The following is a 25375-nucleotide window of genomic DNA, read 5'->3' as shown; positions in this document are numbered from 1 at the left end:
GCCTCTCCACTTTGTGGTCAATTTCAATGTTAAGTGTCACAAGGCCTCTCCACTTTGTGGTCAATTTCAATGTTAGTGTCATTAAGCCTCTCCACCGTGTGGTCAGTTTCAATCTTGGTATCATTAGACCTCTCCACTTTGTGGTCAGATTCAATCTTGGTATCATTAGGCCTCTCCACTATGTGGTCAGATTCAATCTTAGTGTCATTAGTCTTTCCACTGTGGTCAGATTCAATCTTAGTGTCATTAGGCCTCTCCACAGCCACCATGTCTCCAGATCACTAGTTCAAGTTTGAATTTGAAAAGCTTAACATTTGATTGTATGAGCGATGTTGTATTGTTTAACGTCCCTCTCAAGAATATTTCACTCATATGGAGATGTCATCATTGCTGGTGAAAGGCGGCAAAATTTAGGTCTATGATCTGCGCTTATGGCCATTGAGCAGGGAGGGATCTCTATCATGCCACAACTGCTGTGACAAAGGGCCTCGGTTTTAGCGGTCTCATCCGAAGCGCCTCATTCAGTTGCCTCTTATGGCAAGAAAGGGGTACGGAGGACATATTATCCCCCCGTGACGCTTAACATTTGAAAAATGTAAATACATTTCAAAGTGATGAGGAAATTCTTTATGGAAATTTGTAAACACATTTCAGATCACCAAAGCGATTTCATGAAATTGTGACGGATGTAGAGGGGGTTATAGGGGCCTGCAACCGCCCCTTTGTTGAACATTTGCAAAAAATGGCCATTTCCGCCATTTTGGAGTCTTCATTCCACCCTATTTTTTAGAAGGAAATGCACAATCTTTGGTTACAACCACAACAGCCTCCCCGTACCTTTGAAATTTTTTAGGATCTGCACCCTAATGAAATCCTCAATAGTATCAAAATCATCAAATTGAACATCTTGCTGATATCTGTTTAATGATGTACGACAACCATCCTGTCAGTGTTTTGATGTACACTAATTAAACTATAAAAACACCAAGATATGTACATTACACAAACCCAGTTAAAACATTGACAGTTCATTGTGGGGCATTATACAAGCTCAGTTACATCATCGACTGTTCATTGTGGAATATCAGACTCGGTTATATCATTGACTGTTCATTGTGGGGTATCAGACTCGGTTATATCATCGACTGTTCATTGTGGGGTATTACTGGGTATACAGTTCTGCAATCGCTTGGTAACAAAACTCGTACTCATCCTGGAAAATAATAAAACAAAAGACAAGTTTAACTTTCTAAAAGGATGTAGAAAGGCAGTTCATCACTTCTATTTCAAAGCATGTGTAACAAGAGATGTTTGTAAAACACATATGCCCCCCATGGTGCAAAATTGAAAAGGGTTATACATACACCTCATTTAATTGATAGTATTATCATCAATTCAAAATATTGAGCAGACAATATCTTCCTATGTCAAGAAAGAATTGACCATGTGACCTAAAATTCAATAGGGGTCATCTACTCCTTATGCTGTACCAGTGTACCAAGTTTGGTACATGTCAATCAAGCAAATAATTTTTAAAATATAGGAGACAATATATTACTATGTCCAGTTCAACTATTGACCTCAAAATCAATATGGGTCATCCTCTCCTGAAGATGTACCAGTGTACTAAGTTTGATGTCTGTCAAGTAAAAGGGTTATCATGATATTGAGTGGACAGTATATTACTATGTCCAGTTTGACCCTTGACCATGTGACCTCAAAATCAATAGGAATCATCTTCTCCTGAATATACACCAGTGTACTATTTAAAGTTTGATGTCTGTCAAGCAAAGGGTTCTGAAGATATCGAGCAGACAGTATATTCCAATGTCCAGGTTGACCCTTGACCTTTAACCATGTGACCTCAAAATCAATAGGGTTCATCTTCTCCTGAAGATGTACCAGTGTACCAAGTTTGATGTCTGTCAAGCAAAGGGTTCTGAAGATATTGAACGGACAGTATATTCCTATGTCCAGTTTGACCCTTGCTCATGTGACCTCAAAATCATTAGGGGTCATCTTCTCCTGAAGACGTACCAGTGTAACAAGTTTGATGTCTGTCAAGAAAAGGGTTCTCAAGATATTGAATGGACAATATATTCCTATGTTCAGTGTGACCCTTGACCTTTCACCATGTGACCTCAAAATCAATAGGGGTCAACTTCTCCTGAAGACGTACCAGGGTAACAAGTTTGATGTCTGTCAGGCAAAGGGTTCTCAAGATATTGAACGGACAATATATTCCTATGTCCAGTGTGACCCTTGACCTTTGACCATGTGACCTCAAAATCAATAGGGGTCATCTTCTCCTAAAGATGTACTAGTGTACCAAGTTTGATGTCTGTCAAGCAAAGGGTTCTCTAGACATTGAATGGTCAGTATATTCCTATGCCCAGTTTGACCCTTGACCTTTGGACCTCAAAATCAATAGGGGTCATCTACTCCTTAGGATTTACCAGTGTGCCAAGTTTGATGTCTTTCAAGCAAAGGGTTCTTGAGATATTGAGAGGACATTATATTCCTATGTCCAGAGTAGATTGACCCTTGACCTTTGGACCTAAAAAACAATGATCATCTTCCACTCATAACCAACCCACATATGAAATATCATTATCATCAAGTGAATGGTTCTGAAGATATTGAGTGGACATGTGGTCTACAGACCGACCGACCGACAGTTGCAAAACAATGTGCCCCCTCTTTTTCAAAGGGGGCATATTATGTCAGAATTTCTGTTTATATCTCTGGGCATGCCCAGTTTCAGTAAAGCTGTCAACATGTCAGCTCGAGACCTCCATAGAATTAGTCGCGTGTGGGAGTGTTGTCATACCATGGTAGACATCATCCGTGGAAGCCTGATGTGAATGTCGTGCACGATACTGAACAGGTCCACAGCTCCGTCCATACTCAGTTGTTCCATGGCGTTATACAGAGCTATAAATACCCCACAGCCGGAAGCGCCATCACTACAAAATATTCCACATGCATTTATTAATGTTATCTTATCGTAATGTAGCAAACTAACTTTTTAATTTTGAATTCAGACACTTATACAACTAAAACTACTTTTGACTAATTCTATCGAGGAATTAAATGTGTGCTATTGCTAGACAAAAGTTCCGATCAGATATATTTAGATGAAAGCATTGGATAACAAAAACAAGAGGCCCATGGGCCACATCGCTCACCTGAGAAAAGAGCGTTTATGTTTTAAACCCAACATGGCAGGTGTGACCAGAAAATCAATAGGGGGTCATACACGTTGTAAATATGTGCATTAAGTGTGTAATTATAACAATTGAATGCCCTTCAGTCAAAGGTTTTTGGTGCCAAGATTAATGATATTCACCAAGTTGTTCAAAAGGAATCGACGGCGAGTTTTCTTCTTCTTAATTTATAAATGAAGACAAAAATGAAATTATATCACTAGATTTATTTGGATGCAAAATTAACAAGAGCAGAAAAAATTGAAAATTTATCTACATTTTTCCCTATATATTCCCATGTAAAATTTCTTAAACACTCTTCCTTATATATTCCCATGTATAAAAAAAAAAAAAAAAAAATCAAAAAAAAAAATCGATCTATGTGGCCCCAACCTTCACCAGGGGACCATGAATTCCACAAATTTTAATCTGCACTACCTGATAATGCTTTTACATTAAAATTACTAATCATTACTATGCTCTTCTTGAGATGAAGATTTTTGAACATATATATATTTTTTTAAAATATTTCAATGTCAAACTTAGCTGCAGAACTGTAGCTCTCTGAAAAAATATTTTGACATAACAGAGAGCTACAGTTCCACCCCTATTAAAAACCTTCGATTTACGGCGCACAAAAAGCTGCGCACGGTTGAGGCCTGATATCGTTGTATTCTTGAGTTGCTGTCTCATAAATTTAATATCAAAAAATTCTTAACATATTTTCCTACTATACTTGTGTCTAAACATACCTTCAAATATTCATTAAAGCCCCATACGACCTGAAAACTCCCAGCTTCAAATGATTTCGTTTGTTGACGTAGCCATGTTAGGTAGCCGGTCAATTCGAACCTGGTTAATTCCCATACTTGCACAATAACGTCTAAATGTGAACTAATATACCCACAAATATTTCAGCTAAATATTTTAAATAATATATCATCCCAGTGCCTTTAAATAATAATTATTCAAATAGCTAAACTCACGGTAATGCGTCTTTCATTAGTCTGGTCCGGTCTCCATCCTTGCAACATGAGTGTTAAGGACTTTAGTAGCATTTTCATGAATCAAGAGCTTATTTTACCTTTAGAAAAACTTTATTTTTCTTATTTCTATAAATCATTCGTATTGATAATAAATGGAGAGCGAATACATAACATATAACGAATTTTATGAATAGATACCAACAACAACAGGGTACGAATTGACCGGCTACCTAATATGGCTACGTCAACAAACGAAATCATTTGAAGCTGGGAGTTTTCAGGTCGCATGGGGCTTTAATGAATATTTGAAGGTATGTTTAGACACAAGTATAGTAGGAAAATATGTTAAGAATTTTTTGATATTAAATTTATGAGACAGCAACTCAAGAACACAACGATATCAGGCCTCAACCGTGCGCAGCTTTTTGTGCGCCGTAAATCGAAGGTTTTTAATAGGGGTGGAACTGTAGCTCTCTGTTATGTCAAAATATTTTTTCAGAGAGCTACAGTTCTGCAGCTATGTCAAACTTTGAACCCCTATTGTGGCCCCTCCCTACCCCCGGGGGCATGACTTGAACAAACTTGAATTTACACTACCTGAAGATGCTTCCATATAAATATGATTAATCACAGCTTTGCTATTCTTGAGAAGAAGATTTTTAAAGATTGTCCCTATATATTTGTGTGTAAAACTTTGATCCCCCCTTGGGGCCCCATCTTATCCCCGGGGGCCATGATTTGAACAAACTTGAATCTGCACTGTCAGAAAGTTTTCATGTAAAAATCAGCTTTTCTGGCTCAGTGGTTCTTGAGAAGAAGATTTTTCCTATATATTTGTATGTAAAACTTTGATCCCCTATTGTGGCCCCATCCAACCCCAGGGCCCCATGATTTGAACAAACTTGAATCTGCATTATGTCAGGAAGCTTTCATGTAAATCTCAGCTTTTCTGGCTTAGTGGTTCTTGAGAAGAAGATTTTAAAAGTTTTTCCCTATATATTTGTATGTAAAACTTTGATCCCCCTTGTGGCCCCATCCTACCACCGGGGGGCCATGATTTGAACAAACTTGAATCTGCAATATGTCAGGAAGCTTTCAGGTAAATTTCAGCTCTTCTGGCCCAGTGGTTCTTGAGAAGAAGATTTTCAAATGACCCCACCCTATTTTTGCATTTTTGTGATTATCTCCCCTTTGAAAGGGACATGGCCCTTCATTTGAACAAACTTGAAAGCCCTTCACCCAAGGATGCTTTTGGCCAAGTTAGGTTGAAATTGGCCCAGTGGTTCTGGAGAAGAAGTCGAAAATGTGAAAAGTTTACGGACAGACAGACAGACGGACACCGGACAAAATGTGATCAGAATAGCTCACTTGAACCTTTGGTTCAGGTGAGCTAATAACAAATGTCATTCCGGAATCATAGAATTTTCAACAAGGCTTTTATTCCGTACTGAGCACACCTCAACATGACTGTAAGCAACTGAAGGTATAAATGGTGCACATGTCAAGATTAACTGTTTTGCTTTTACATATTGTACCGGTCACAGTAACCTCCGTGGTTAAGATGCTTGCTTAATTTCTGATCAGAAGTTCTTGGTTTGATTCTCACCTCCAACGCTGCGTCAAACCTAAGACGTTTAAAATACGTATTGAATATTCCTTCACCGTGCGCTGGCAGAATACATATTGAATATTCCTTCACCGTGGGCTGGCATCAGAAGAGAAAGTCACCAAGACGTTTAAAATACGTATTGAATATTCCTTCAATGTGCGCTGGCAGAATACGTATTAAATATTCCTTCACCGTGGGCTGGCATCAGAAGAGAAAGTCACCAAGACGTTTAGAATATGTATTGAATATTCCTTCACCGTGCGCTGGCAGAATACGTATTAAATATTCCTTCACCGTGGGCCGGCATCAGAAGAAAGTCACCAAGACGTTTAGAATATGTATTGAATATTCCTTCACCGTGCGCCGGCAGAATACGTATTAAATATTCCTTCACCGTGCGCCGGCATCAGAAGAGAAAGTCATGTGTCTATTTGCTACTTATGACATCTCTGCAGGGGATGCTTACTCCTCCTAGACACCTGATCCCAGCTCTGGTACAGTCCTAGACACCTGATCCCAGCTCTGGTACAGTCCTAGACACCTGATCCCAGCTCTGGTACAGTCCCTGAAACGTTCTACTTTACCATTTTTCTGTTCGCTCACCGTGCGTTCACCGTTCACAAAGCGTTCACCGTCATTCAGAACACTATAAAGTCAAAGGATCGATTTTCATAGCAAGGCAAAAACGAAAAAGGAACTTGTACATAAGAGTGAAAGTAAACTTCTTATTATATCAGAAAATTGATTTATAAAGTACAAATATCAGGAGTATCAACTGCCAAAATTCAAGGAAAACTGCAAATCACTCATCAATATCAAAGAATAGAATAAATCATTGTTATTATCATTACAAAACACAAGTATTGTTTGGGTAAAAAGTGGGAGAAGTTCTGAATGAGAGAAAAATGCAAGAACCTTCAGTTATGAATTTAACCCTTATACATGTGCATATAGCAAAGAACAAGCATCGTGCGCTGGTACGTGTACAAAAATGAGGCAGTTTCAGTTAATAAATACCTTGCCCCCACCCGAATTATCATTTTAATATTTTGAAGTATGGAAAAAAGCACAATTTATAATATTTTATTTTATCTCACTTGACAAGAATTCTATATAAGTTTATCATTTTTCTTACCCCCCCCCCCCCCTCTCTCTCTTACTTAAAAAAAACCCACAATGCTACACTGTATGTTTCAATGCACATTCGTGCTCAAATGTCAAATTGATTTGACAAATATTTCTGATTGTTTTACGCCTATCTTTATGAGAGACATTGTCAATAAATATATTTACTCCTTTCCCCAAATTTAAGTTTTGAACATTTGTCTCCAATATAAAGAGGAAATATTTCTCGTATATTTCTGCCCCACATATGATAATACGTATAGTTCAATGCAATAAACAGTTTTATCCGCATCAGAAATATACAAATATTGCACAATTTAAATGTAAATTCATGGTCACACTATTTATTTTGTACGTACGTAAATTAATTCTGGGATATTATTTCCTCAGTTCGATATACTCAGTACCTATATTTACAGTAAAGTGAATTACGCAAAATCTGCATGGGAATTCTTTTATACTATTTAGAAGCGTTCAGATGTCAACACGAGGTACATGATGTACCTGTTCTACCCGTGCTCATTGTTCAGTGTATTTATCTCCACTCCTGTCGGGGATGTTTTTTTAATTCAGTGTGTAATCCAAACGACCACGCTCGTAAATTTTGAAGTCATTTATGTGCATCTGTAAATTCTTGGCACTAATTACTAGACTATCTTTAATTCACATGCATCATTAATATACTCTTGTATTAAGAAATATAATACTATGCATCTTAAGTCAAAATCTATAATTACATGTAGCATACCGAGATAAAGCACCGACATTCATGATTTATGAAAACATCAAGAATTCTAAATATCAAAAAATATACGTTTCTAGTTTTCACGTATTGTATCTGTACAGAATATAAAAATATACGTTTCTAGTTTTCACGTATTGTATCTGTACAGAATATACGTTTCTAGTTTTCACGTATTGTATCTGTACAGAATATACGTTTCTAGTTTTCACGTATTGTATCTGTACAGAATATGCGTTTCTAGTTTTCACGTATTGTATCTGTACAGAATATGCGTTTCTAGTTTTCACGTATTGTATCTGTACAGAATATGCGTTTCTAGTTTTCACGTATTGTATCTGTACAGAATATGCGTTTCTAGTTTTCACGTATTGTATCTGTACAGAATATGCGTTTCTAGTTTTCACGTATTGTATCTGTACAGAATATACGTTTCTAGTTTTCACGTATTGTATCTGTACAGAATATACGTTTCTAGTTTTCACGTATTGTATCTGTACAGAATATACGTTTCTAGTTTTCACGTATTGTATCTGTACAGAATATACGTTTCTAGTTTTCACGTATTGTATCTGTACAGAATATACGTTTCTAGTTTTCACGTATTGTATCTGTACAGAATATACGTTTCTAGTTTTCACGTATTGTATCTGTACAGAATATACGTTTCTAGTTTTCACGTATTGTATCTGTACAGAATATACGTTTCTAGTTTTCACGTATTGTATCTGTACAGAATATGCAATACCTTTCTTTTGTACAGAATATAAAAATATACGTTTCTAGTTTTCACGTATTGTATCTGTACAGAATATACGTTTCTAGTTTTCACGTATTGTATCTGTACAGAATATGCGTTTCTAGTTTTCACGTATTGTATCTGTACAGAATATACGTTTCTAGTTTTCACGTATTGTATCTGTACAGAATATACGTTTCTAGTTTTCACGTATTGTATCTGTACTGAATATACGTTTCTAGTTTTCACGTATTGTATCTGTACAGAATATACGTTTCTAGTTTTCACGTATTGTATCTGTACAGAATATACGTTTCTAGTTTTCACGTATTGTATCTGTACAGAATATACGTTTCTAGTTTTCACGTATTGTATCTGTACAGAATATACGTTTCTAGTTTTCACGTATTGTATCTGTACAGAATATACGTTTCTAGTTTTCACGTATTGTATCTGTACAGAATATACGTTTCTAGTTTTCACGTATTGTATCTGTACAGAATATGCAATACCTTTCTTTTGTTTGTCCATCATTGTTACGTGCATTGATGTGAAATTTACGATCATTTTCATGAAAAGTATACATCCAGTATTTGCACAAAAATGAACAAACAGATGTATTCATATATATATATCCTCTACCTAATTATAAAGTAAGTACAATCCAAGGGAAAAATCCGAAATATACCAAATGAATAAACCATTTTGCGTTCACAAAATTGCGTTCACCGTTCGCTCACCGTTCAAGTGGGAAAGAAGAACGTTTCAGGGACTGTATATCCAGGGGTCCGTGTTTGCCCAACTCTTTTTTTTTTTTTTTTTTGGATATTGATCACTGTTCGATATTTTCGCCTTTTATCTATACATAAACTATGACATTCATGCATTTATAGACTTGTAGGGATCCAGGTTAAAATAAGTCCTTAATAGTATATCTTGTTTATCGTAAGAGGCAATTAAATGGGGGTGGTCCTTCAGATGAGACTGCAAAAACAAGGTCTCATTCCAACACGATAAAGATCCCTCCCAGCTCAAAGGCCATAAGCGTAAAGCATAGGCCTAAACTTCAAAGCCTTTCACTGGCAATGGCGACGTCCCATGTGAGTGAAAATTCTCGAGCGGGATGTTAAACAAGACACAACCAACCAACATGTAGCAATTTACTAAATATAACATATAAATATACTACGATAAATTTATATATACTAACTATGACATAACTATTTACTTGCTATAACATAACTCTTTACTAACTATGACATAATTATTTACTAACTATGACATAATTATTTACTAACTATAACATAGCTATTTATTAACTATGACATAACTATTTACTAGCTATAACATAACTCTTTACTAACTATAACATAGCTATTTATTAACTATGACATAATCATTTACTAACTATAACATAGCTATTTATTAACTATGACATAACTATTTACTAACTATGACATAACTATTTATTAACTATGACTACTATTTACTAACTATGATATAACTATATACTAACTATGACATAACTATTTACTAACTATGACATGACTGTTATAGGTCCTCCTCCCTCTTCCTCTCGTGTCTGACGAGCTTCCTTAATCACTGTTGTGGCAAGCTTTGTGTCACGTGGTATTATGTTCTTAGTGCTCCAAGATAGAATCTCATACACATGTACACGATGAACCTCTGACCTCTGCAAGTAAACGATAAAATAACAATAAAAATCACAAGATAGGATCTCATACACGTGTACACGATGAACCTCTGACCTCTGTAAGTAAACGATTAAATAACAAGAGGCCCATGGGCCACATCGCTCACCTGAGTAACCTTGGCCCATATTAGAAGATTTTCCATATCTATTTGCATGTAAAACCGTAGTCCCTATTATGGCCCCAAACCTACCCCAGGAGGCCATGGTTTTTGCAAACTTGAATCTACACTATGTCAGAAAGCTTTCATGTAAATGTGAACTTCTTTGGCCCAATGGTTCTTGAGAAGAAGATTTTCCCTATATATTTGTATGTAAAACTTTGATCCCCTATTGTGGCCCCATCCTACCCCAGAGGGGCATGATTTTAACAAACTTGAATCTGCACTATATCAGAAAGCTTTCATATAAATCTCAGTTTTTCTGGCTTAGTGGTTCTGGGAAGAAGATTTTTAAAGATTTTTCCTATATATTTGTATGTAAAACTTTGACCCCCTATTGTGCCCCTGGGCATCCAACCCCCCGGGGGCCATGATCTTAACAATTTATAATCTGCACTATATCAGGAAGCTTTTATATAAACCTCAGCTTTTCTGGCTCAGTAGTTCTTGAGAAGAAGATTTAAAAAGATTTTTCCTATAAATTTGTATGTAAAACTTTGATGCCCCCCCCCCCCCCCCCCTTGAGGCCCCATCCAATCCCCGGGGTCCATGATTTTAACAAACTTGAATCTGCACTATATCAAAAAAACAAAAAAAAAAAAAAAAACAACAACAAACTTCGACCCGCTATTGTGGCCCCATCCGATCCCCGGGGGCCATGATTTTAACAATTTAGAATCTGTACTATATCAGGAAGCTTTCATATAAATCTCGGCTTTTCTGGCTCAGTGGTTCTTGGGAAGAAGATTTTTCCTCTATATTTGTATGTAAAACTTTGACCCCCTATTGTGGCCCCATCCGACCCCTGGGGGCCATAATTTTAACAATTTAGAATCTGTACTATATCAGGAAGCTTTCATATAAATCTCAGCTTTTCTGGCTTAGTGGTTCTTGGGAAGAAGATTTTTCCTATATATTTGTATGTAAAACTTTGATCCCCTATTGTGGCCCCATCCGACCCCCGGGGGCCATGATTTTAACAATTTAGAATCTGCATTATATAAGGAAGCTTTCATATAAATCTCAGCTTTTCTGGCTCAGTGGTTCCTGAGAAGAAGATTTTTAAAGATTTTCCCTATATATTTGTATGTAAAACTTTGATCCCCTATTGTGGCTCCATCCGACCCCCAGGGGCCATGATTTTAACAATTTAGAATCTGCACTACCTAATAAAGCTTATCTATAAATTTCATCTTTTCTGGCCCAGTGGTTCTTGAGAAGAAGATTTTTTAATGACCCTACCCTATTTTTACCTTTTCTTGATTATCTCCCCTTAGAAGGTGGCCTGGCCCTTTATTTTAACAATTTAGAATTCCCTTTACCTAAGGATGTTTTGTGCCAACTTTGGTTGAAATTGGTCCAGTGGTTGTTGAGAAGAAGTTGAAAATGTGAAAAGTTTACAGACGGACGGACGGTGGAATACGGGTGATCAGAAAAGCTCACTTGAGCTTTCAGTGATCGCGAAATGTTGAAATGTTTTACAGGACATTCAGTCTGGTAAACACAGGAACATTACCGAACCGAATCACATTTTACCAGACCGAAAAAAAGTAGTAGTATTTTTATATTAAAACATGAAAGACTTTGAGCCTCCTGGTCATTGGATTTTCGTTTTAAAGGTTTACTGTGGACTGCATTACTGTTCCATTTTAATTGGAACATGTTGCCGTTTTTGTATGGTTTTTTTATATAAATGGAACTGGAAGTCGAAACGTAGCAGCGATTTTTTTTCTCTACCCACTGGTACCGGTACCAATTCAATTGGGAAAAATAGCGTCAAAATCGAACAAATTGGGAATTTTCTACCAATGTATAGGCAAATGATTTCAGCTAAAAGAAAAGAAAAAATACAACAAAACAAGAAGTGTTCATTTCTTTACAAACTTCTTTACGGTAATATTTGTTGTTGTGAAACATAAGGAATCATCGTACAAAACACACTGCCATGATCTGTACTTTCGATTTAATACCGGAAGGGAACATTTTAGTTAACTCATACGTTTCAGACTAAGAAAATTACGATTTCAGTGGTCTATTTTTCGGCAAGTGAATTGGGAATTTTTAGTCTCAAAATTGGGAAAAATCAACGGTTTTTGGCATTGGAAATGGTACTGTTTATCGGTACCAGTTATATAAGGGGGGACAATGCTGCGTAGTTTTCGAAACCGTTGCTGGAAAGTCACCGGACATTTGGACCGAAAATATAATGAAGTTTACCGGACCGAGAGTCAAATTACCGGACATGTCCGTCGGTCCGACGACATTTCGCTTTCACTGGCTTTCAGCTCAGGTGAGCTAAAAATCACAAGATAGGATCTCATACACAATGAACCTCTGACCTCTGTAAGGAAATGATCAAATAATAAAAATCACAAAAAGGTGTGTAATTCAACGTTTAATATAAATGAACGGATCGGCGTTTGTAGGCTTAATCTTATTTATGTATTACATAAAACATATCAGTGCTAGATGATAACAAGTCAGAATTAGATATCAGCTGTGATTACCAATCATATCAGCCGTGAATTAATCATATAATCTGTGATCATAAATCATATACACTACAATTTAATCATATTAATCATATCAGCCGTGAATTAATCATATAATCTGTGATCATAAATCAAATGGCCCATGATTTAATCATATTAGTAATCATATCAGCAGTAATTATAAACCATGTCATATGTTATTATCAATTGTATCAGATGTAATTATAAATCATATCATCTGTGTAAAATCTTATTTAGTACTACATGTATTACATGCAACATATTACTGCTAGATTAGAATATGTCAGAATTAGATATCAGCTGTGATTACCAATCATATCACTCATTTTATCATAAAATTTGTGATTATAAATCAAATGGATGCAGATCTAATAATTAATAATCATATCAGCAGTGATTATCAGTTTTAACAGCAGTAATTATAAATCATATCATCTGTGTATAACTGACTGATGTATTCCACGAACCATATTACTGCTAGATTTGAATATGTCAGAATTAGATATCAGCTGTGATTATCAATCATATCAGTGTGATTTAATCATATAATCTGTGATTATAAGTCATATACACGACAATTTAATCATATTAATCATATCAGCCGTGAATTAATCATATAATCTGTGATTATTAATCAAAGACCCCACGATTTAATCATTAATAATCATATCAGCAGTAATTATAAATCATATCATCTGTGTATAATCTTATACTTATGTATTCCACGAACCATATTACTGCTAGATTAGTACAAGTCAGAATTAAATATCAGCTGTGATTATCAATCATATCAGTGTGATTTAATCATATAATCTGTGATTATAAATCAAATGGAAGACTCATCTAATCATATTAATAATCATATCAGCTGTATTTATCTATCATATCAGTCACAGTGTCATTTAATCCTATAATTTGTGATTATATTAATCATAACAGCTGTAATTATCAATCATATCATCTGTGACCAATCAATACAATTTATTGTTAACATAGCTTACTTTTATACATTCTATCCGTGACCAATCAATACTATACAATTATTGCTGTTTTTGAGGTCAATACGATGATTTAGACACCTGAGGAATACAATATTCCGAGCCCGAAGGTAAACATTGTTGGATCTCAGCCAATGAGAGAGCTAGGAATTATTCAATCATATAATAAAATCTATTGTTAACATAGCGTACCTTTATCTATCTGTGACCAATCAATACAATCTATTGTTGACATAGCTTACCTTTGTGCTTTCTATCCGAATGGTAACTCTTTGAATGTCACTGGTAAGAAATCCACTCGCTTCTCTGTAGATTTTGTACTGTGATAACTCAGATGACTTGTCCGGATACCAAAGCACGGTCTGTAATATCATAAACATATTAATAAAACAGGTTAACACAGACGTCACAAGACGAAAATAATATCATAAACACATTAATAAAACAGGTTAACACAGACGTCACAAGACGAAAATAATATCATAAACATATTAATAAAACGGGTTAACACAGACGTCATAAGATGGAATAAGTAATTGTAACCGAGTGTAGTTATAAAAATGTCATCAAATGAAATAACTAATTTTGTATTGTAACCAAAAATTTTATATTGTAACCGAGAATAATAATACAATTATTTCAGAAATTGCAAGACACTAGCAATATTTGATTATATATTTTATTTGGTGATAAAGCGCATGGCTGATAAAAGTATCAAAAGCAAACAAGACAAGTTCAAATTGTGGGCTGCCTCACACCAATGGCAAGCCCCAAAAGCATCATATCAAAGTCAACATCAACTAGGGATGACATTGACCTTAGGAAATACAAAGGTCAAGGTCAAACACAAAATTCAAGATATGACCTTGACCCTGGGAGATGCAGAGGTCAAGGTAGTGATTCAAACAAACATGGCCTTAAGCCTGGGAGGATCAGAAATCAAGGCCGAATAAATCCAATGTCATATCTTTCCAATGAACAAAATAAGCGGCTCGTTGGGCAATGTGCTCTTTAATCCCATCAGTCATTGTTTCTGTATCAGCCACGCCGACATTTATTTGGGAGAGTGTAACCTGAAAAATAAACAAGAGGCCCATGGGCCACATCGCTCACCTTGGCCCATATCTGAAGACTTTCCATATATATTTGCATGTAAAACCTTAGTCCCTATTGTGACCTCAAACTATCCCTGGAGGCCAGGATTTTTGCAAACTTGAATCTGCACTATGTCAGAAAGCTTTCATGTAAATGTCAACTTCTTTGGCCCAATGGTTCTTGAGAAGAATATTTTTAAGGATTTTAACAATATATTTCTATTTAAAATTTTGATCCCCTACTGTAGCCCCAACCTATCCCTGAAGGTCATGATTTGAACAAACTTGAATCTGCACTATGTCAGGAAGCTTTTATGTAAATGTCAGCTCCTCTGGCCTAGTGATTCTTAAGATTTTTAAATGACCCTACCTTAATATTGCATTTTTGTGATTCCTGTGAACAAACTTGAATCCCCTTTGCCCAAGGATGCTTTGTGGCAAGTTTGGCTGAAATTGGCCCAGCGGTTTTTGAGAAGAAGTTGAAAATGTGAAAAGTTTACACCACCGCCAGACAAATTTTGATCAGAAAAGCTCACTTGAGCCTTTGGCTCAGGTGAGCCAAAATCTCAAGTCGTCAAGAAAAAAAAATATATCTGAAAGCCCATTAATTGGAATAAAATTAACAATCGACTGATTTTCGATTATTATCGATGATTTGATCACTAGGTTTTGGAGAAGAAGTAAAAAATGTAGAAAGTTTACAGACAGATGGACAGACAGACAACAGGCAACAGAGTATGCAAAATACGTCGGACCGTCGGACATTTCCGTTAAAAAAGGATCGGTCGGGTTAAAGTTTGTATAGTTCCTGACCAAATGTCCGGTATTGTGTTAGTATTTCCGGTATTAAACATGTTAAACTAACTTCAGTTTTTCCAAATAAACGTGTATACGCAAGGTAAATCAGGGTAGATATATGAATTTCAGTAGGCCCGTCGATAACCGTCTTTAGTAAAATCAGGATCGGACTACCAAGTATTATTGACGCACATGCCCTGTGCCAGTTATATATTTCCGGTGGGGATTATGATCCCCTACTAAAATATAAAAATGTGCAATTCCTGGTAGGAAATCAGGGAAACAACCCGTTCTTACAGAGAAAGTTGCTGCTAAGAAGTGTGAGGAAACAAAGAAAATGTTAGTGTGCTTGGCAGGAAAACCGGCCCCAATTTGAATACAATGATCTGGTGCAGAAAGGAAAACACTGCAAATTGTAAGTTCGTGTCTGGCTCTGATAATTATAGAATTAATTCTGTAAAAGGACACGGAAATAATAAATGGTGTAAACACTGCGCCAAAGTAACATCCACAAGTGACCGCCTCAGACATTCAGAATATGTGACTGAACTATTGAATAACCCCCGTTTATACCTTTATTAGGATGAGAGTAATTATGAAGAACTAGAAAAGTCAGAATTGGAGGATTCTGAAGATACTGAAGGTGAAATGACTGAGAATTAGAAGTTGAAAGAGTTTAAACTTGAAATTTCGAATCATGTTGAATCATTCCACACAACATTTGGGCTAGTAAAATTTTATTTGGGCTACCAATTATTTGTACTCTCATTTGCCCTATAGGCTTGTAGTCAGATTAAACATTAAGCGCAAAGATTGAATTTTGCACATAAGAAAATTTGGTCTGGTAAAATTATTTTTGGTCTGGTAAAGCTAGATTGTTTACCAGACCGAATGTCTGGTAAAATTAAAAATCATTTGCGTACACTGGGCAATCAGAAAAGCTCATTGAGCTTTCAGCTCAGTGAGCTAATGTTGTAGAGTTATTTTTTGTTAATTTTCTATATCAATGCAATGTATCATAATTCAAATTGAATTATCTCCCTTAGACAGTGGTAAATAGATATGTTAAGTCATAATAAGGAAGATGATGACATACAGACAGACAAAGTGACATGACCCCAAAATCCATAGGTGTCGACTTCTTATTCTAAAACATTTCTGTACAAAATTTGAATACTATACAATGAAAACTGAGTTATCGTGTCACAAAGGAAGTGTTGAGGGATGGACGGATGTGATTACTATAGGGCTCTCGCATTTCATGCGGGGCGCTAATCCGCAATTACATTCCATTTTGTATTGATGTATACTGCCCTAAACAACAAGTTGTTCAAACATACATTTCATTTATATGAAAGGACGGAGCAAACTCATCACTGAGGCTTTTCGATTTGGACGTTTGCTTAATTGTTGAGGATAGTGACCAGTGCCTGGTCATCATCACTCTTTTTGATTTGGACGTTTGCTTAATTGTTGAGGATAGTGATCAGTGCCTGGTTATCAATGTGAAACAGTACTTTCCTATTTTCCAGCTTTCTCCCCCATAGACTTATGGCCAACACCACTTGGATCAAGTGTTGTCATGTCTGAAAGGATGTCTGATCTATCCCAACCCGAAAGCCACTTGGAAAGTAGCACCATTCAATGATTACCTTTGAAAGTATGCCCCACAGCCCAGATCCTTAGCACCTGAGCTGTCTAGAAGTTTAAAACTAAGTGTGAAGACCACTCTGACTTGCAAAAGTACACTTTCCCATTAAACTCTTCCAAAAATGTAAACCATAAGTGCATATATCTTCTTTCATTTCTTGATTTGATTTCACCAAGTAGACTAAGTGTGGCTACTGAACTCCAATGGTTGTGTCATGCATTCGATTTCACCGAGTAATGTGGCTACTGAACTCCAATGGTTGTGTCATGCATTCGATTTCACCGAGTAATGTGGCTACTGAGCTCCAATGGTTGCGTCATGCATTAGCCTAACAAAAGCCCTGACCTGGTGTCATAGCTTTAGTAGAGAAATTGAGCTTCCCTAACAATGACTAATTGCTGTAGCGTTACCCGCTTTCTGCTTACAAGTTGCTTTAGAACAGACCAAGTTCTATGCACTTTGCAGTTGGAACCCGTACCATCATGTCAACAGCATCAATTTCTAGCCCTAAAAACACCAGACTGTGTGGGACGTAAAGATTTGGTAGCAAAAATAAAACCATCTAGGTAATGATCAATGGTAGTTAAGCCACTCTTTTGTTCCACAACCCATTGTAAAAAAGTAGGAAACTCCTCGAAAACTTTGCATGATAAAGAACAACTCATTGGAAGTGCGGCACTTGTCTAGATGTAATAATTTCCAACTACCTTGATTCCCAATAGGTCAGTCACCTGGATTAATAGGTAGAAGTCTAAATGCTTCCCAATATAAGCCCCCCTACCCTTACCTACTTTAGCTTACATTTGGACAACAGAATCAAAAGATGTATAATATTGCACTGCAGGGTTCGAAATTAACTTTTTCAAGCACTAGTCCGTACGGACTAGTCGCTGTTGATGTTCACTAGTCCGTAAAACATTTCACTAGTCCATCCAGTACATCATATTAAATGATCTTCATTTTATTCAACAGTATTTAATGAAACCAAACACACCACAGTTGCAATCAATTTAATTTCTGACACATACAGAAGAAATAGACCACCATATTTTATTTCGCATTCTAGATCTTCAGAAGCATACAATATTAATCTCCGAGTTAATCCTTTTATAAACATCCATAAGTGCGTTCGAGATCGACATTCCTGTTGTTTTGGTGCTCAGATCTTAGAGCCACAGGAGTTCGAAATTTTATCAATAAAGTCAATAAAATTCACTCGATTGACCAAGTCATGAGCTATAGTGTTATGAACTACTGTGTTAGAGCATAGACATATAACCGTTATATGTCTATGGTTAGAGTCGCGAATGACGAGAACATGTGCACACAAACGTGCATGTTCTCAGACCACACTACTTGCAATTCTTGCACCTAGAATACGTTCTCGTGATGTGTACTTGGCGTTCGGAATCGGCAGGAATTTGACAATTTGTGCACGTTCGAAGAACGGCGGTCTCGAATGCACTCCATGTGTTTGGAAGCTCAGGATGTCATAGTCACGCAAACACTTAACCATGCAGGTAATTAATCGACCATACGTTCAAACATCTAAGAGACTCGGACAAAACTTGCTAAAAATCTTTACCATATTCAAGATTGTTTTCCAGATTTTCACTAGTCCGTACGGACTAGTGCTCTAGAGAGTTCACTAGTCCAACACGTTTTTTACTAGTGTCGGACTTACGGACATGAGTTAATTTCGAACCCTGCACTGTGGATTCTAAAGGGTCATGCAGTATACAGGTTCAGGCTATTATCCGGAGGAAATGACAAATGATTAATAAGGCGCCACCCTAAGTTATCACCTTTCGGAACAATTCCAGTAGGAGATACACAGAGATTAGATATAGGCAGGTTCTGAAATAGTCCCCCAATCCTTCCTAATTTGACCTCATTGCAGTCTTCGACGTTAACCGGTGGCCCGATGCCCGAGGATGGTTTCTTATATGTTCTGTATATATTACAAATAAAGCGTGGATTGACTCAGACTGTCGTGACTTAACAGTCAAATTTTGCCTCGTAAAACGATCAACCATGCTGCCTTTTCTAAAGTATTAAGGGAGGGGACTCATCCAGGAAATTCCAAACCTCCCAAAGCGTATTTCACAATCACAACCTGAACCATCAGATCAAAAAAAAAAAAACAACATTGGTCATACGAGCAGAAAAGAGAACGAAAATTCATGCCCCATTGGACCGAGGGTAGACCTTGGCTAAGATTTGATTCTGGAGAAAACAAAATGTTTTGTACGTGGTGTATAGAAAGGACATGGTGTTTACAAAACAAAGTAGAACATGAGCTGCTGATGTATCCGCGAGATTGATATGTTAAAAAACAAAATAAGATAATCCTTTTAATGTCAGTTGTTCTCTAACTTATGATCATCGTGACCTGTATTTTCCTACAGTAGAACATACGTTTATCAGAATCAGCATTATAACACATTGCAAATGACAAGTGGTCAAATTAGAAAAAACATGTTGGGCCTGTAAAATATTGTTCAGGCTTGCAAATTATTATACTGGGAAGCCCATAGGGCCTGACTGCTTCACAAAGTTTTTCGTGAAGACCATCATTGTTTATTTTTTCCATAATTTTGTGGGAATGTCAATATGCTGAAACTAAATTCCTATTTTCTAAATGGGTTCTTGGGCCTGAATGATGTAAATGCCATAAACGGCATCCAAAGGAAAATCCTGACAGTAATGTGTGTGCTATAGATCTTTCGGGATATAGTTTGCCAGGTAGTTTTTAAGCACTGATTTATTGATTGGGGTTTTTCCTAGTTCCCTTATGTTTTTGGTTGCCTCTATTACTCAATTTTTGTGGTTGTGGCGACTGCTGCCTCCAATGATGTTAGTTTTGAAACCCTGCATGCTGATTGGATGAGGTGTATGAGGGGCTTGAAACCCTGCATGCCGATTGGATAAGGTGTATGAGGGGCTTGGGCAACGAAAAGATGATTGAGCCGATTTTTGTCCATAAGGTGCATAGAACTGAGGCTCATTTGGATTGCAATTAACTTACAGGTGCAGGACACTACAAATGCACTGATGAGAATAATAAAACTGCCCTTTTGTGTTGTTTGTGATGGAATGTAGGGCTTAGGTGACATATGAAGTAACCATAATTCGGTATCAACCCCCCCCCCCCACCGGAGCTGGAAGAATTGATGGCCTTATGAAGTCTGTACTGGGTATCACAGAGCTCCAGATAATTAATTTACCACAAAGAATATCTACCCCCTGATTTTCAAAACAGTGATTTTTTGGGGGCCAAAATGCCACCGATATTCGGCTGTTTCGCGATCCCCTCACTAAAATTAGCTATTTTTTCCCCAATTTCAAATCTAGGGAAATTAGGCCATTTAAAAAAAGGTTACCGTATATATATATTTTTTTATTGTTTGATTTTTTATTTGACTTTTACATTATATACATATATGTAATTTAATCTACACAATAATATCATCAATATTCATATGCAAAAGACATTTCATAAATAGAAAGAAGGAGAAAGAAAGAGAGAAAGAAAGAAAACATATAAAACAAAGGGGGCATGGAACACAATCTTAGGTTAAAAAAAAAACAAAAACAAAAACAAAACAACTTTTTAAGGTAACTCCATACTCGCAGTTTTATCTGATACAAGTTTGAAAAATGTATTTATTTCCATTCATTAGAGTTAAAACTAACGAATTATCAAATAAAATACATATGTCATCACACTTTTTAAGATACGAGACGTACATAAACAGAATCATCTATCACCGTCAGAAAATCGCAATTTTCCTTAAATAGCGTTATCAAAATTTCATACAAACTGGTTATGACGATATAGTAGCATTCATAACAATTTCATGAAACTGTATCTTCACAAAAATATACAAAATGTCTGTAAAAATAAAGGAAATCTATCGCATAATAGACTTGATAAAGAAATCAATAGAAACAGTTATTGCCCTTGGATTCAATATTTCAAAACGTATCATTGATTATTCATCTATAATTTAGACTTTTGAAATAGTTTATTTTTAACAAGATTTTTTACAATAACTATCGGGAAAGACTCCAACAAAATGTATGTTCCTATCACGCATAAATGTAAAGAAATCATTGATTTTGCAAAATCTGATGACATCACAGGAGGGTGGAATTACTTTAATACAATCATAATTTATCATAAATATTTTGCCAGTATCTCTCAAACTCCCTATACCTGCAGTTTTTCAACAACAAAAGTTTTTCTACTGTAATTCTATCAATGATAATTTTTTTGGATGCATCTATACTTAATTTGCTTACACTTGAGAATTTACTAATATAAATATATTGCTTTATCATCAGAATTATCAAATTTTCCACCTTGTGTACATTCTTATTAGCAAATTTTCCAAAAAGAATTGCTTGTCTATCAAAACTAATATGCCTGTCCAGTTTTTCGCAAAGCCTTTCTTCAATTCCGTACCAGATCTCTTTCACACATGGACATTCTACAAATATGTGATCAATAGTTTCAAAATCCCTCTTGCAAAATGTGCAAATTGGGGAATCAACAATTCTAAGTTTATGTAAATAGTAGTTGCATGGAAATATTCTGTGTAAGATTTGAAACTGTAACCATTGCAATTTAGATTCTTGAGTTGTTTTAAAAGGAAGTTCAAATATATTTTTCCATTCTAGCTCTGAAAAGCCTTCTTCTGTTTCTTCCCATTTTGATATAGATTTAATTTTGGTTGCTTTATGGCTTATCAATTGCTTATACATATCTTTACAACCTTTTTTATCTTTGAAATATATTGAAATAGTAGAGGGAATAATAGGCAAAAGTGGTTTTGTAGTTCTTGTATTGTCTTGTATAAGAACTTGTCTTTGTTGGATTGCTTTCTTTAGTCCTGCATATTCTACAAAATTCATTTTAACTTTCAAAACATTTTGTACATAATCAAAGCTGTACAAGTTACTATTTTCATCAAGAAGATCATAAATAAATATAATCCCTAAATCATGCAGACTTTTAACAATACTGATCTTCCACCAATAGTAATATTTGGATTATAACAAATATGTTCATAATAAAAATCTGGGTTGATTTTATCTTTTGCAGAATTTATATTTGACCAGCTCTGAAACACATCTATCCAAAAACTGTTGGTTATTTTTACCCTTAAATTATTGATAAAATCGATTCCAAATACCCATATCTTTTCTATACAAGTCATTAGTTCTGCCCCCAGTAGTTTTGTCCATTTTGCATTTGAATGTAGAATACGTCGAATCCATGTTGTTTTAAGAGCAGTGATAAATTCTTTATAGTCAACCATTTTAATACCCCCATTAGCATATTCTTGAATTATGACATTTTTCTTTACCGTATATTGCTGACAAAGAGTAAATACGTTTTTTTTCTTCTTCAGTTTTATTCTCCAAACCACTGCACATGCAAAAGGTTTTGTAAAGAATATGTAAAACGATAGAGGCATCCATGCATATATTAAGCTGAGATGCAGCGAAGTATATAGTTTCCAGATACACATTAAGCCATTGTTGACAATTTAGTTTGACCGCCATTATATGTAGGGTCAGGCTAATAATAGGAAGTGGTCAACAGTATAGGGTTTTACTAAAATCCGAAAAATAAAAACAGGAGACATTCTGGAAACTTGATTATTAATATAATATTTACAAGATTATGGGTACAAATGCTGGTGAATTAATAATTTATTATTTTGTTTATGAAATTAGACAATAAGTATTTCTTAGAAAAAGTAAATAATATCTATACAAGGTGTGACTTCCAATACACATTTAATGTTAAATAATAATTTATTTTATGATTTTAAATCAGATCTGAAATAAACCTCAAAACAAAAAAAATGTTATTTGATTATTTTATGCATCGTTTTACCATTTTAATTTACTACGGAATGATTTTTCCCAATTAGAGGAAAATGTCACTAATTTTTCCCATTCAAAAGGAGGGGTGGTAGTTTGAAAAACAAGAAATCACTGCAAAACAATGAGTATTTTTTCTTTTCAGAAAAAGTCAAAAGAATATTTTGTCAATTTACAGATTATCTTTGCTGTTTTGCCACTAATACAGAATTTGATTACTTAATCTAAATATAATCACATATTATGTGACCGAGTGTCTGACACTAAAATTCAATATCCTAATGACAACGACGAGTTTATAATGAAAAGAAATACAAAATATTTTCACCTTTAAATATACAATTATAAATTTATTGTAAATATTGAATAAATTTCATGAACACCAATCAAACAAAATAATTTATCAGTTTGTAAATTAAATTGTTTTAAGCATCTATGACCCAAACATATCAGTTTCAATGTCAAAAGATTTTGGTTGTTTTTTCTAAGCTCACAGGGATTTTTTTTACCCCTTGAATCCAGGGGCCAGGGCCTTCAAGTTTGAGAAAAATAACGATATTTGATTTAAATTGGGAAATCTGTTTCATACAAATAAATAAGAAAAACAAGTAAAAAGTTAACCATTGATTTGATTGATGGATTGAATATGGATTTACGTCCCTCTCGAGAATATTTCACTCATATGGAGATGTTACCACTGCATTGGGAATGGGGCCAAATTTCGACCCTCTAGTCTACAGACCCTAAAACAATCCCTGGCTCACCTTAGCCCAATTATTTAAAGATTTCTCTTTGTAAATATTCGCATGCAAAACTTTGATCCCTATTGTGGCCCCAATCTACTCCCAGGGGCCATGATTTTTACAAACTTGAATCTGCACTATGTCAGGAAGATTTTCATGCAGGGCTTGAAATTAGCGAGAAATACTCGCAAAATGTGAGTACATTTGAAAAATAGCGAGTAACAAGAGGTACTGTGAGCAATGCTCACTAAGAATACCCCCCGCTTACCCCAATCTCCCAAAGGGTGTTGGTAATAGGTAAAACTTCAGTATTATGATCCAAAAGGTATCTAGGAACACAGCATCTCCATGCGATGAAAAAAGCCATTAAAGAATTTAAATGGAAACCATATTGCTACTTCGATGTCCAGTGCACGTGACCTTTGACCTTTTGACCCCAAAATCGATAGGGAACATCTTCATCCCATGGGTAGTCCATATGTACGATATGGTGACTGTAGGTGGAAAGGATAACGCTTTAGAGCCCCGAAACCATATTGCTACTTCGATGTCCAGTGCACTTGACCTTTGACCTTTTGACCCCAAAATCGATAGGGAATATCTTCATCCCATGGGTAGTCCATATGTACGATATGGTGACTGTAGGTGGAATGGATAACGCTTTAGAGCCCGGAAACCATATTGATACTTCGATGTCCAGTGCGTTTGACCTTTGACCTTTTGACCCCAAAATCGATAGGGAACATCTTCATCCCATGGGTAGTCCATATGTACGATATGGTGATGGTAGGTGGAAAGGATAACGCTTTAGAGCCCGGAAACCATATTGCTACTTCGATGTCCAGTGCGCTTGACCTTTGGACCCCAAAATCGATAGGGAACATCTTCATCCCATGGGTAGTCCATATGTATGATATGGTGACTGTAGGTGGAAAGGATAATGCTTTAGAGCCCGGAAACCATATTGCTACTTCGATGTCCAGTGCGCTTGACCTTTGACCTTTTGACCCCAAAATCGATAGGGAACATCTTCATCCCATGGGTAGTCCATATATATGATATGGTGATGGTAGGTGGAAAGGATAATGCTTTAGAGTCCGGAAACCATTGCGTCTACAGACGGACAACCCGATTCCAGTATACCCCCCCCACAACTTGTTGCGGGGGGTATAAAAATAGTGGACACTCGAAAATCTTAGCGAGTGGTGATTTACAAACCATGATCGTATCCTATCCGTTTTATATGGCGAAGCGCTGTTCGCTCTTCTTAAACTTGCATTCAGAATCATACAAACACTTACATGAACGACCGATTTCAACAACCGTTTCTATCCGGATTTTTCTTATATGATTTTTTAAAGAAACTCGGAGTCAAACAAATGCTTAAGAGGTCGGACATCGCAT

General features: G+C 35.9%; 1 protein-coding gene across 1 annotated transcript in view; it reads right to left on the bottom strand.

Annotated features, from left to right (window-relative positions):
- Positions 1-905: 905 nt before the first annotated feature.
- LOC125666313 (receptor-type tyrosine-protein phosphatase alpha-like) overlaps positions 906-25375 on the bottom strand; it is a 50261-nt gene continuing 25791 nt past the window's right edge. The window contains exons 13-16 of the mRNA XM_056152444.1: positions 14033-14152; positions 9946-10100; positions 2831-2966; positions 906-1213 (exon numbers count right to left, since the gene is read on the bottom strand). Of these exons, the coding sequence (XP_056008419.1) occupies positions 1163-1213; positions 2831-2966; positions 9946-10100; positions 14033-14152 (462 nt within the window). The 3' untranslated portion in view covers positions 906-1162. The remainder of the gene's footprint in view (positions 1214-2830; positions 2967-9945; positions 10101-14032; positions 14153-25375) is intronic.

Source organism: Ostrea edulis, chromosome 10 (assembly GCF_947568905.1).
Source record: "Ostrea edulis chromosome 10, xbOstEdul1.1, whole genome shotgun sequence".
Taxonomy (NCBI): Eukaryota; Metazoa; Mollusca; class Bivalvia; order Ostreida; family Ostreidae; genus Ostrea; species Ostrea edulis.
The sequence above is the reverse complement of the archived record's forward strand: the minus strand, read 5'-3'. Positions and strand labels throughout refer to the sequence as shown.